We start from the raw sequence: 13,878 nt of genomic DNA on the forward strand, positions 1-13,878 counted from the left end.
AGAGTCAGACAGAGGGTTATTTCAGATGCACACAGATTTAAAAAGTAAGTGTTTGTCACTTCTGTGGTCTGTTATATTCAGTACAAAGTATAGACATCCATTGATTTTGGTGTTCTGAATCCATTCTGAAACCTCTCTGTTTTCCTCTTTCAGCATAAAACGGAAGCATGAATAAGATTTTGGCCATCTTAAGTTTAACTGCATTTCTCTGCTGCTGGGGTAAAGTCTTTGTGGTCCAATGTTTAAACTGAATTTTATTAGACAAAAGCAGTAGCTCTGGACCAGTCGACTGTTTTTTGTGGACTCATTCTGTTTCTCTGACGCTGTTTTTGATTCTGTCTTTGTTTTGAAGGTGTGCAGAGTGCTGAACTATCATATGATAAAAAAATCCTCAACTCTGGGACTGTAGTCTTTTTAGACTTCCTGGAGAAAGTTAGAAACACGACAGAGAAATTTGTGAGAGATGATCAGTTCAGAAAAGCAAGGTAAGACCAGCTATGGATTATGTACTGCTATTGAATTGTTGGTTTCGCCGTTGCCTGATCCTCTTTTTTTTTTCTTTATGTTTTTACAGGATCAGTGTTCTAGAATACATGAAAAAATTAAGAGAGATTGCAAAATCACTGAAAAATGTTGAGAAAAGGGAGAGCCGGGATGATTCATCTCTAATACCAACGTAAGTCGGTGATTGTACTACTGTCTAATCATGATAACATTGTTTATTCTGTGCTCAAGTCAAGAACATGATTCTCAAAAGTTTATATATATACTTAATTCTTAATATGCTGTGTTGTAACTTTGCTGTTTTGTGATGGTTGTTAATGAATGTTAATGTCCTGAGCATTTAAACTGCCTATAGTTTTTTTTGGAGAATTGAGGCAGTAATTAAAGCAGAAGGAGCTCTACCAAGTATTGAGTACATGTACAGTAAATGAACATACTTTCCAGAAGGCCAACAATTCACTAAAAAATTTTTTTTTAATTGGTCTTATGAAGTATTCTATTTTGTTGAGAGTGAATTGGTGGGTTTTTGTTAAATGTGAGCCAAAATCATTACAATTAAAAGAACCAAAGACTATTTCAGTCTTTGTGTATTGAATTGATTTAATACATGAGTTTCACAATTTGAGTTGAATTACTGAAATAAATGAACTTTTCCAAGACATTCTTATTTATTCAGATACACCTGTGTGTTTGTGTATATATGTCGCTCGTTATAGTTGTGATGTGAACTTCTTCATACTCTTAGAATAAGAATAGTTTTATTATCAAACGTGTTTAATAAAGAACAAATATGTCTTATTTTACTGTATGTAATGCATTTTTTTGGTGATTTAGAAATATATATTATGATTATTATTTACATATAGCTTATGTTCTTTGATTCACAGCGTTTTTTTGGTATCTACTGGTGGTACATTTCTGGTAACATTTAAGGATGTCTTTGACAGGTTTTTCGTACCGTAAGAGCTTTACTATCTTTACACATTTTCAAGACCTTAACAGATCTCGTTTACTTCTGACCAGTTCACTGAAACTCATGACTAATATATTACCTGCGAATGTGCTTTTCCTCTGCAGTTATAGGAAGATGTACCGTGAGGCCGTAAAGAATGAGACAATTCCAGACATCTGGAAGTAAGCATGTGTTCACTGAGAATAGACAACTCTAGTGTTGATTTGCCAAAGTGCTGGTCAAAGATGTGTTTGTGCACTGAACATAATGGGCTTCCAAATCTGCTCATAACTTGATTTATTCATGTGACTTGTTTATTACAGAGAAGTGGAGTCGTACTATCTTCCAGGAGCTCCTCCAGTCTACCGTAAACCCATGCAGTTCTTCAGTCACCTTCTGGCTAAGGCGTATGATCTCACTATATAATTTATTTAAAACATTATCATTAATAAATTAGGATTAGATTCTGTAATAATTAGCATGTACATGTATTTACTTTTTACAAAGCGATTTCACTTAGTTAACTCTTTAAAGTAGCGAATTAAAAGGTGACACTGTGTATTTCTGGCATCTAACAGAATGGTGAAGTCCCAGCTGGTGAACATGCTTGAAGCTGGGGTGTATACTGTTGTGGAGATTGGAAAAATTGACTTTAACCAACTTCATGAGGAGTAAGAGCTGTTTTACTGAATTATTGTCCTCCAAATGTAAAGTATTGGGCTAAAATGCACACAAGCCCATTACAAAAATATGTTTCTTAAGGTGTCATTTTAACCATTTGTTGTCTCGTCCAAAGGGTGCAGATGGTTATGGATCAGATTAGAAAGAAAGCCTCTGAGATTTCAGTTTTGGAAAGACAAAAAGAGAAGAATGATTTCCTTGTATCATTAAGGTTAAAACCTTTGTTAACTTCAATATTGTACTTTTAATTAACTAACTTAGAACTTAACTTAATTAACTTAGAAATTTCTAAATGACAACTTTTTCTGTTTTCTAGAACTGCATCTGGACTGATTGTTTTTTACTGGGATAAAGTTTTGGAACACACTGAAAGCCCATCGTTCCATGCAAAGTACATGGATTCTATGAAGTAAGACGACAGTCCAGTTCTGCACAAATAGCAGAAAGTATGAAGTAAAATAAGCAGTAAAGAGCATTTTTTGTGTGTGTTACAGGCAATGGACAGAGTTAACAGAGTGGAGAAACACAAGTGAAAATTATCATGTGCTTTTAGCCCCAGATACAAGACGTGGATGTTTGAAGTAAGGAAGAAAGATACTCAAAATGTGGTATCAATGTGTCAATATGTAATTAATCCAAGAATGGTTTTTTTTCCTGGTTACTAAAATGATTTCATAATTATCATTAGAATCAACTATAATGGTCCACTGTTAGTATGTTAGATTCTTAAACTGAATAACAGTTGAATTTTCAAGGTTTTCCACTGCATTGTATCATTCATCTATCATTCCACTTTTGTTTTGTAGCTGGGCTGAACATTATTTTGGTAAATTCTTTGAGGCCGCGGCTCAGGAATATTATAATCGTGGAAATGCAGCTCTGGGTTTGGACAGATTCAATCAGTTCAACTGGTAAATTTAATTTGAAACTTTGTTAATGGATCAGTACTGCATGAAATGAAACCACATTATTTATGGTAAATTAATATGTAACCCCAAAGGGAATTGCAGTTCATGTTTCAAAAGCTGTTCATGTGTTGTTTCAGATGAATTACACGAACATGAAGATATATTTAATAAACATCTGACAGAACTTAATACCTAAAGCAACATTAATGACTGATTAAAGTTTTAAAACAAATTGATCCCTCCATTTTCTTGTGCATGTTTCTCAGGGCTGTTGTCAAGAGCGCTGTTGTTTACTCTCTTCCTGTTTATGAAAAACTGTCTGACGTCGGCTTTGAGATCACTGAGATCAACAGGTTTCTTCACAGAGTTAATGACATAACTCTTATTCTAGAAGGGAATGATATTTCCTATAACAGGTAAGACACACAAAACATCTGGTTTTGACCATATTTTACCATGTAAATATTAAAATATTAAGACTTTATTTGTTATTTTCTATCTTGCAGACAAACATTCTTGGAAGCCTCCATTCGTTTCATTTTTTATATATTTGGTTCATTAATTGAATACGAGAAATCAAAGAGCGAAAATAACCAACTATTACTGCCTTTGCGGTAAGACAATGTATTGAAAACCCCTCATGAAAATAATTTTGCAAAAGTGTATAAATTATCTTTTTAAGTTTTTTATTATCTTGATATTTCTGTTTAGAAGGCCAGTGCTTTGCTTTCTTGATATAATCTATTCCTCTTTTTATAATAATTTTCTATTTGCTATAGAATAATTAGGACACTGTTCCTAGAGTTTTGGAGTGCTTTTCTTAGTTTAGAAAAACATGGATATTTTGATGAGACTGCATACCAGCAAACGCAGAGGTAAGAAATGTCCTTTTATAATATCCTTTTATATTTTTTTTATATATTCAATGTGGTGAAGTTCTGTGGTGGTGAATCTGAACTACATGGTTCTGAAACACATTTGTCGGCTGAAATTTAGCATGTTCTTGTGAACGATTTTTGTTCGTTTATGAATTTAATAACCAATACGAAATTTTCTATTTCCCAGCAAATGGAATCATACCATTATTAATGAGTTATTGAAAAGTAAGGCTTTTACTCGAAAGCAGCTCGAAGAAGTACCAAAGTAAGAGGAAAGATCAAGGACAAGTATTTATTTGTTAATATGTGGCTGTAAATCTAAAACTAATAAAATTTAAAGATATGTTCTTAATTAATATTTTATTTTAATATTTAATATTCTTTTCGAAACGTATTCATATTTGACTGGCTCTCTTTTTGTTTTTCAATTAAAAAGAAACCTTGTTCAAGGCATTCACCGGATCCTGGACAAACTGAAGCAGTATACTGATCTCGTTGACGGCTTTGATGAAAAGATCGATCCAACTGTTTTGTAAGATTATCATTTTCTTACCATATCTGCATTTGAACAGAAACCATATCAAACGTTACTTTTTGTCTAAATAAAAGACTAATAGTTAATATCAGTTTATATTGTCAAGTACAATCAGTAAGCTTCATAACATACATTTTCCCTCAGATTCTCCATGAAGCTGATGTATCAAACAAAGGTCACATTTAATGAGGCCTTGGACTTCCTGTTGGAGTAAACTATATTTATTTGAAGGCAATGTCAAGATTGCAACTGCTGGCAATAAGCAGGATCATACCAGGAATGTATTAACAGTACATAACTAAGATGCTGCTGTTAATGTGTACCTGTCTCTGAAGGACTACTAAATTTCATTAGTGAATATTGATTAAATCGAATTCCACTGTAATGCTTTGGTTTCATCAAAAACATGATTTGTTGCATTTCTGTTGATTTATTTTACATATTTTATAATAAAAACAGTCTAATATCTTGATATCAATAACATCTGGATCAATTTTCATGTGTTAACACTTGAGTGCAAGGCCAGGGGTATGATGATAGCATTGAAATGACACTGTTATATGACATTTGTTCATTATTTATTATAACAGATCAAGTCACAGGCTACTTTACTATTGTTTGATGAATGAAATGAGAAGGCCAATTTTAATTCCCTCTATTTGTTAATATTCTTGCCGAACATTGTCCTTTAATCAATGTACATATTAAAAACTGTACAGTCTAAATATAAGTGCACTCTAAGCATCATGCAGAAAATGTGCGTTATATAAATGCATTTTCCTGTTATAAAAAGAAAACATAAAATACTTATTTTTAGAGATATAGAATTTTTAAGAGCTAGAATAATCTGTAGAATTATTCTATGCACCTAGAACTTGTTCTTGTTTTTGTGAAATCTAAATGGCAACTCACATTACTTTTTTTTTTGTTTGTTTTACAGAGAAATATATAGCCTGAATAAAAGATTAGTTATTACATATTGGGAATCTCTCAAAGCACCACACATGAAACTATTGTGATTTTTACAGAGTACTTTTCAATAACAACACTCAAATAACTGACCGCTTGACCATTACAACATTCAGTCCTGACCACCAGTTTATGCAGCAATAACAACCAGCTGGATGTACATTAACCCTTACCTGACTACTGTAACAACTTGGCTTTTAGTTGTCACTTTGAGATTGCACATGTAACCTTACCTGACTAATAATGATGTTGTACACTGAATTCATTAAAACTAGTTTAAAGAAATTCATTAAATGCATATATTGATGGATTTCACTTGTTTAGTCAATTATTAATCACATTTATCCACTATTATGCAAGTCTGAAGCACCTTTTCCATATTGGAGAGTGTGGTTCAAACAAATCAGTCATCATGCTACTCCTAGGTCAGACTGAGAGACATCTCCGACTCTCTTAAATAACTTAGGAGCTGAGATCTAGGTGTAGCACTTTTAGCTTTATTAATTGCAGGAGTGGCCCCTGATTTTAACATTTTTAAGCTCTAATGAGTTACTGATTATAAAAACGTATGTTGACTGAAGAAATATTGACCTGGAAAAAAACACACACACACACACACCATGGACTTTCACAATGATCTACATTATTGGCAACGTGCATTAAACTCATTGGTCTACATTCAATTTAATATTGACAGATTGCATTTCTTGCACAAATCATCATCATACAGTTCTTGTAATCTGGCCTTTTCAAAATTATAGTTACTGTCATAGTTTGCCATGTACATGCATGCACTAGAATGAACTGTTCTTGTTAACTCGCTTTAGAGTTTCTTTTGCTTTTGTGTTGTAAGGAAAATATTGACTTATTTAAAAATATTAACATATTGCGCAAAAGCTAACCTATCCCAAAACTGATAATGATAAACTTACAATTGAAAAGAGGCACTGTCTGCACTATTATTGTGACCTTCAGAGTGGACATTGAAACACTCCTCATGTTGTAAGAGCAGACAGACTGCAAGGTAAATTCAGTAGGTGTGTTAACACAGATGAAAGTTCATATCAGTAGAGATAAAGTTTAGTCCAGTTTTTTACTCCTGATGTTTAAGTCCGGTGTGAATATGTTGTGATCTCTTTGTTATTTAGTTTTCTGGTCTGATAAAAGAAGCAACAAAATGAATAAGTCACTAGCTGTCTTGATCTTAGCTGTCCTGCTCTTTAAAGGTAAGCTAATGCCTGTTTTCATATATACCTTATACTGTATACCTAATATTATATACCTAAATTCTATCAGATGTGGTATTTGATTTCTCATTTGACATGGCAGCTCTATTGAATAAGTGATAATATTAATCTCACAATGGTTATTTAAATATAAATGTGATATTAAAATACGTACTTTGGTTGGACTTTATATAATCATTGAATATTATACTGTCATTTATATTTTAGCTGATTTATTTTTTTTATACAGGTATGGACAACGTCAGCCTAACCGATGAGGACTATGAAATGACAGACAGACTCTTCACGCTGGGAGCTGAAGCGTTTTTGAAATGCTTGGACAATTTAAAAGGGGCAGCAGAAGAGGTTGTGGAAAAAAATAAGATCAATAAAACAGGGTAAAACCAGAGACTTATGATGTAAAGTTAACAATGACCATGCAATGTAATGAAAAATGTGCGGGCAGAAAATTACCAACATGTTTTCCAAGTTTATGGACAGTGCAATGCTTAATTCAGAGTAATTCGTATTCTTCAATAATTCTTAATTCAATATGGAAAATTTCTTCATGTGAACACGGTACATTGGGCCATATTTCTATGACTTTTCTTGGAATGAGGAGTGTAAATTCTCTACCATTGTTTTCTGTTTTGTACAGTACTGATTTGCAAGACTTGTGGATTTCTGTGAAGGAGATGATCAAGAAGATCAGTGCTGAGGAAGAAGCTAAAGGACATGATCGTTTCATTGTAGCACTGAAGTGAGTACTTCATCCACTGGCTACAAAAGACTGTTTGCACTTTATAACCATATTATACTGTTTAAGTTCACATATACTGAACTTAAAACAAGTATTTAAATAATGAATAATAAAGCTGAACACAATCCACTTATGTTTAAGGAACTCCTGTGATCCGATTATCATCTTTTTTTCCCCTTCTGCATGTTTAACAGGATTTTTCGCAAACTGGGTACACTTTACCATGATGGTATGTCTGAGCTCTTAAGGACATTCCCCAGCAACAGATGGGCTGAACGGTATGAAGACCATTCATCCAATTAATTAATGTTATTGTATAACTTTTTTATTATATTTTTTTTACAACATGTAAATGAGTTAATGCAGAGCATGCTGATATGCATAGGATTGAATGTGTCTGTTGCTGAATATATTTTTGTTGAGATATCTTGAATACATGTTGTCTCATTTCACAAGACTGATTAATATGTTCTGGTCTTCTTACAGAGAATTTGGCATGTTCAAAGGGATCTTCAAAAAGGAGAAAGTGGTGGACCTCTGGAAGTAAGGTGTTTTTTTGTTTTGTTTAGTTTTTTTGTGCAAGATGACAAAACATATTGCTTTGAAATAGTGTAAAGATTCATCCATTTACCAGTTCAAATCCAATACCTCTAAAATGCAGATAATCTTCTCAGGTTCTGTTTGAAATTCTAAATAGCTAAAATATAGTTTTGTTTAATGCAGATATGTGGAATCACACTACCTTCCAGGAGCTCCACCAATCTACAGCGATCCCTTGGGGCTCCTCGTTTACCTTCTGTCTAAGTTGTATGATGCATTGTTTCTTACAAACGGTTTCTTTCCCTTTGAAATAACGAAATAATATATTTAGCTGCTAATTTCTAGTAAAATACTGTAAACATTGTTTTATTAATCTTTAGATTTTTTTGTATCAATCAAAGTTCAGATGAAGATGTTAATATAAAGCTTATTAGTGTTCATGCTGACTGGAAATGGTTTTCTTTGTTGTGATCTATAACAGGGGGGCACAGCCTCAAGTGGCTAAGATCCTAAAAGTTGCTATGGAAGTTGGGGAGACAGACATCAATCAACTTTTTGAAGAGTAAGATCTTTTTTTTGTTATGCACTGGTGTGTTAAAGCACACAAAATCAATAACACCTCTTGCATTCAAATTGATTCTTTCATTCAGCTGTTTCCTAAAATGGTCCTTTTAAAATGTCAAAATACACTCAGATGACAAATCTAGATTTTTATAGTCTCAGTTATGCTTTTTTAGAGTGGAAATGGCTGTGCAACTTGTCAGAGAGAAGGCCTTAGAAATTTCTACCTTAGAAAGGCAGACTGAGAAGGATGAGTTTCTAATAACATTGAGGTACATTGAAAGTATTATTTTCTATACTGATTTTTTATTAATATAGAAAATTATTTACATATTTTCAAGTTCACTTGAATTTAACCAAAATACTTTTTAGCTGTATGTTTGTTAATCATATTGGCTGTAAAGTGTGACCTGCAATTTCGGACTCTGGATTTCATAGAACTGCATCTGGAGTTCTTGCATTTTACTGGGATAAACTATTGGAATACACTGAGAGCCAGCCATTCCATAACAAGTATTTAGCTGCTGTAAGGTAAGACTTTGAACATAATAGTTACCTGATATGGGTTACATTTAAAATAAAAATTAATATAAAATATTAAATATACGAAATAATTGATGTAATATAATAGTTGTTTGTGTTGCAGGAGGTGGAAGGAGCTGAGTGTGTTGAAAGATACTGAAAAATATCATGTGATTTATAGCCCAGAAACGGGACTTAAAGCCTGGACGTAAAAACAATTCAATTTTAATACCAGTAAAACACTTTAGATAAATAATTCACCCAAAAGTGAAAATTTGCTGAAAAAGTTCACTCTCAGATCATCCATGATGTTGATGAGTTTGTTTACTGTCCCAACAGATTGTAGCATTACATCATTTGCTCATTAATGGATCCTCTGCAGTGAATGGGTGCCGTCAGGGGAAACAAAATTACAATGATCCACAAGTACTCTGCATGACTCCACTCCATCATTTAATGTCTTGTGAAGTATACATCTGTGTGTTTGTAAAAAAAAAATCCATGTTTAAGCCATTTTAACATAAAACCATTTCTTCTGGTCAAAATATGAGTCCATAATAAAATTAAATGCCTCCTTCAGCAAAAACGTTCATCCCCTTTTGTCCTCTCACATTAAAACACCAACATATTTGTTTTTAACTGTTTTGGACTGTTTTTTCTTGTGAACAGTGTTTGATCTGTGCAAATTTAATTCCTGATTCAGATACAATTATTTTAATATTATGGATAGAGGCCTTGTTTTTTATCCAGAAATTAACATTTTGAAGTTAAAAAGCTTTCCACTTTACAAGGGGTTAACTGATGGACTGGAGTCGTGTCGATTACTTGTGCATTATTGTGATCAGCTTTTATCAGGACTCTCATTCTGACGGCACCCATTCACTGCAGAGGATCCACTGGCGAGATAGTGATGTAATGCTAATTTTTTCCAAATCTGTACGGATAAAGTGAAACAAACTCATCTACATCATGGATGGCCCTAAAGGGTGAGTACATTTTCAACACATTATCATTTATGGGTGATTGATTCCTTTAAAACTTTAAAGATTTCAGAAACTTGAGTTTGGTTTATGAGTGTTACTCTGCAAATCAAGAACCCTATCAACACAATGGCATTTGTAATAACTGCGACTGAACTGAACTCCTTTTCTTTATCTAGTTGGGCAGATGAGCGTTTTAGTGATCTTTTTGACAATGCTGCCCTAGAATATGATCGATGGGGTAATGGGATTTTTGGAGATGAGAGATTCAATCAATCCAGCTGGTTAGTATGACGGTGATTTTCATTCATTGCACACTGTTCACAAATGACTGTGAATTAATAACTTGGTATGACTAATAACTAACTGAGACCATTGACCCCAAGGCATGATTCAAGTAAATATGCATGGATTCAAATCCATTAATCATTCATAATGCTGTTATGCTTATTGTGTGTGTATGAATGTATAAGCTGTGCCTCATGAATGTATTGCATTCCAGTTTAATAGTCTGTTTGAACATCATAAATGTATGTCCATTCACTCTGCTCTTTGTTTCACAGGGCCATTATGAAGATGGTGACAGTATACCCTCTTCCAATTTATGAAAGATTGTCTGAAAATGGCCTTGGGATGTCTGAAGTTAATGATTTTTTTATTGACACTGAAAACACTCTCACTGAATTGTTAGGTCAAGACATCTTGTTCAATTTGAAGTAAGAACATGTTGTATTTCACACTATTCTGTTAAATCAATATGGCCACTCCACTATAAATATGTTAAAGATGCCATAATACAAACACATTTGAGCATATTCCACCTGTACAGTGACAATGTACAGATAAACTAAAGATTATGTGGTGATTCATCATCATTTGGTCATTAATGCAAAAATGTCCTTTTCTGTTGTTTTCCAGGGCTGTGATTTATGAAATATGGAATATTATTAGTAATGAAATTTTTCAGGTTTCCATAAACAAGAAAAACCAAATTACATCAAATGTGGAATATGAGGACCCACTGCGACATTTACGGTATAATACATAAAGCTCTGATGTTTGTTTGTTTGTTTTTGTGTATGTATGCTTAAAGGAATAGTTCACCCAAAAATGAAAATTTGCTGAAAATGTACTCACCCCCAGGACAACTCTAGATGTAGATGAGTTTGTATTTTCATCGGAACGGATTTGGAGAAGTTTAGTATTGCATCACTTCATTCACTAATGGAGCCTTTGCAGTAAATGGGTGCCGTCAGAATGAGAGTCCAAACAAGCACTCAGCTTTCCATGTCTCAAGACATTAATTAATGGACTTGAGTTCTGTTGATTACTTTTGGATTGTTGTGATGTTTTTATCAGTTGTTTGGACTTGCATTCTGACGGCACCCATTCACTGCAGAACACTGGTGAGGAAAGGATGTAATGTTAAATTTCATTGATTTCATTAACGCTCAAAGCATTAATTTATGAATGAAATATAAAACTGATCCCAACCATTTTCTCTGTTGATTTTTGTAACAGCAAAATTAAAGCGACATGCTTTGCCATCTGGGACAGAGTTCTCTCTGAGATGAACCAACAAATTAAAAATGTTGGACACAAAGAATTAGCAAGGTAAAGTGTAACATGAATTATTTTGTGCTCAACAGGTCGGCTCCTGAATTTTTTGTCTTACTTTTGATATTTCCAAACAACACATTTTAATTTGTAATGTTGCAATGTAAGTTAAATCACCAATCAAATGAAATTTTTACCTCACATTTCATAGCCGCTGGGATGAAGTGAAGAGAATTTTCATTAAAGAGTTAACTGACAGTGGAGAAATAACTCAAGAGAAGCTTGATGAAGCACAAAAGTAAGAAAAGATTGCATTGATCTTGTGTTATTATTAGTTATACTGTCAATTAGCCAACTAAATATATTTACTGTTTTCTTCATGATTATAAAGAACCTTTAATAGTGTCACACAAATGTTCTTCGACAAATATGTAAAAATGATCGATGGTCTGGAGGAAAGGATCAGTGCTTCCACTGAGTAAGAATTTATGCTTTAACTTAAAAGTTCTGAATATTAAATTCCAAAAATAGTACTTACAAAACCATACAGTAGAATATCAGATAAAATGTAGAAATTTAAATTAATTTCCATTTTCTTTCAGAATTCTTGGCAAAGTGATGCTGATGGCTATTTATACCACAGATTCGGTCCTGGTTAATCTGGCCTCTCTGCTGTCGAATTAATTTCTCTCAAGGCAAGAACTAAATTTTGTTCTAATTTGTTTTGTCATTCTGTGACCTATGAGTGATCCTTGTCCCTCTTCTCTTCCTAGTATGTTTACCAGTGCTCAATCGCTGAAGTTGTATGATTGGAACGCTAATAGTGATGGCCCTTCCTTACCCTAAAAATCTACAGGAGTTTTATAGTGATTTGTGTCAATTACGTTGAAATCGGGTCTAGTAGTGTCTGACCTGAAGGCCTCATCATTTCATATTGTGGACGCATCTGATGCTCTTTCCCAAATGTGTCTACAAAATATTTTCTGGTTTTTGTATCCAAAAATTAAAATTTGCCAAAAATTGACTCGTCCTCAGGCCATCTGCAATGTAGATGAGTTGTTTTCTTTATCCGAAACCGATTTGGAGAAATTTAGCATTGCATGTACATCACTTGCTCGCCAGTGGATCTTGTGTAGTGAATGGGTGCCGTCAGAATTAGAGTCCAAACGGCTGATAAAAACAGAAATCACGATAATCTACCAATCCAGTCCATCAATTAATGTCTTGTGAAGTGAAACGCTGCAGGTTTGTAAGAAATAAAGCCAACTTTAAGGTGTTTTATTATTAAACTGTTGCTTCTGGCCAAAATATATGTCCATAATCCTTAAAAATCTTCCTCCAGTGAAAAAGTCCATCTGGTGTCCTCTCTCATCAAAGTCCTCTGACATATTTTTTGGGACACATTTGTTTCAGACTTGTGACTGGTGCTTGATCTGTGCATATTTCTCTCCTGATTCAGGCGAGACCACCTTTTCACTGTAGAAAACAATAATAATGATAGAGGACTCATTTAAAGTTAACGGCTCTTAATGATGGATGTGTATAATACAAACACATAGCATTTTGCTTAGCATAGCATCCAGATGACACATATATAACCAGTCATGTGGATTATTGGGATGTTTTTTATCAGCTGTTTGGACTCATTCACTGCAGCAATATTGTAATGCTAAATTTCTCCAAATCTATTCATATGAAGAAACAAACTTGTCTATTTTTTGGAATTTCAGCAAATTTCAATTTTTGGGGAACTTATTCATTTGATGCGGTATTAAACTGTACACATTATAAACTGTATTGCTAACCAAATTTTGTCAAAAAAAAAAAAAGTAAAAAGTAAAGGAACATCTGATCTGCTTTATATAATTTTATGATCCTTTTTTTAAAATGAAGAATAGCGTAATCAGAAGGATGTTCTTATCTACCAAAACACCATGCAAAGATGATGGCAGCAGTGATTTGGAGAAAGTGTGGCTAACGTCTGTTTTTGGGTCTGCCAAGTCTGCAAAAAGGGAAAAAAAAGCAACATGCATCAATACTTTACTGCCCTTGAGTGTGCATATAATCTTTTTGGTTGTACTTTAAGCATTTCATCAGTTAAAAGTGGTCTTTAATACATATTTATAATTAGTAAAATATTTATAATTATTGTTTGGTTTAAATTCCCAGACTTAAATTGTACAGCTCAGCTATCTCAAATGTAATTGCATTAATTAATATGTTGTATGAAGTAATGTTGTTGACTAATAAAGGGGAAGAGACTTTCACCATCAACCAGCAGAGGGCGCTGAACATCTGCTCACAC

General features: G+C 33.4%; 2 protein-coding genes across 2 annotated transcripts; both read left to right on the forward strand.

Annotated features, from left to right (window-relative positions):
* Nucleotides 1-69: 69 nt before the first annotated feature.
* si:rp71-15k1.1 (uncharacterized protein LOC322393 homolog) lies at nt 70-4,939 on the forward strand. The gene is made up of 17 exons (XM_059510215.1): nt 70-219; nt 353-485; nt 575-676; nt 1,392-1,463; nt 1,582-1,638; nt 1,780-1,863; nt 2,035-2,127; nt 2,253-2,348; nt 2,454-2,546; nt 2,632-2,718; nt 2,944-3,048; nt 3,312-3,461; nt 3,552-3,659; nt 3,825-3,920; nt 4,111-4,188; nt 4,360-4,455; nt 4,603-4,939. Exons 1-17 carry the CDS (start codon nt 168-170, stop codon nt 4,670-4,672), a joined length of 1,572 nt encoding a protein of 523 aa, XP_059366198.1. The 5' UTR covers nt 70-167; the 3' UTR covers nt 4,673-4,939.
* Nucleotides 4,940-6,467: 1,528 nt separating this feature from the next.
* On the forward strand, nt 6,468-13,626 carry si:ch211-288g17.4 (uncharacterized). The gene is made up of 17 exons (XM_059509258.1): nt 6,468-6,653; nt 6,904-7,051; nt 7,312-7,413; nt 7,608-7,691; nt 7,900-7,956; nt 8,137-8,220; nt 8,435-8,515; nt 8,691-8,786; nt 8,953-9,045; nt 9,161-9,244; nt 10,196-10,300; nt 10,580-10,732; nt 10,935-11,051; nt 11,538-11,630; nt 11,785-11,871; nt 11,965-12,051; nt 12,176-13,626. Exons 1-17 carry the CDS (start codon nt 6,605-6,607, stop codon nt 12,255-12,257), a joined length of 1,602 nt encoding a protein of 533 aa, XP_059365241.1. The 5' UTR covers nt 6,468-6,604; the 3' UTR covers nt 12,258-13,626.
* The last annotated feature ends 252 nt before the right edge of the window (nt 13,627-13,878 follow it).

This window comes from Carassius carassius, chromosome 25, assembly GCF_963082965.1.
Source record: "Carassius carassius chromosome 25, fCarCar2.1, whole genome shotgun sequence".
Taxonomy (NCBI): Eukaryota; Metazoa; Chordata; class Actinopteri; order Cypriniformes; family Cyprinidae; genus Carassius; species Carassius carassius.

Bases quoted from the DNA above. Each gene is read 5' to 3' on its own strand.
- si:ch211-288g17.4 (XM_059509258.1), top strand. From the start codon at position 6,605: ATGAATAAGTCACTAGCTGTCTTGATCTTAGCTGTCCTGCTCTTTAAA. The intron at 9,245-10,195 runs GTAAAAACAATT...TTCTTTATCTAG, and splicing joins ACGGGACTTAAAGCCTGGAC to TTGGGCAGATGAGCGTTTTA. The intron at 12,052-12,175 runs GTAAGAATTTAT...ATTTTCTTTCAG, and splicing joins AGGATCAGTGCTTCCACTGA to AATTCTTGGCAAAGTGATGC.
- si:rp71-15k1.1 (XM_059510215.1), top strand. From the start codon at position 168: ATGAATAAGATTTTGGCCATCTTAAGTTTAACTGCATTTCTCTGCTGC. The intron at 486-574 runs GTAAGACCAGCT...ATGTTTTTACAG, and splicing joins GATCAGTTCAGAAAAGCAAG to GATCAGTGTTCTAGAATACA. The intron at 1,464-1,581 runs GTAAGAGCTTTA...TTTCCTCTGCAG, and splicing joins TTTGACAGGTTTTTCGTACC to TTATAGGAAGATGTACCGTG.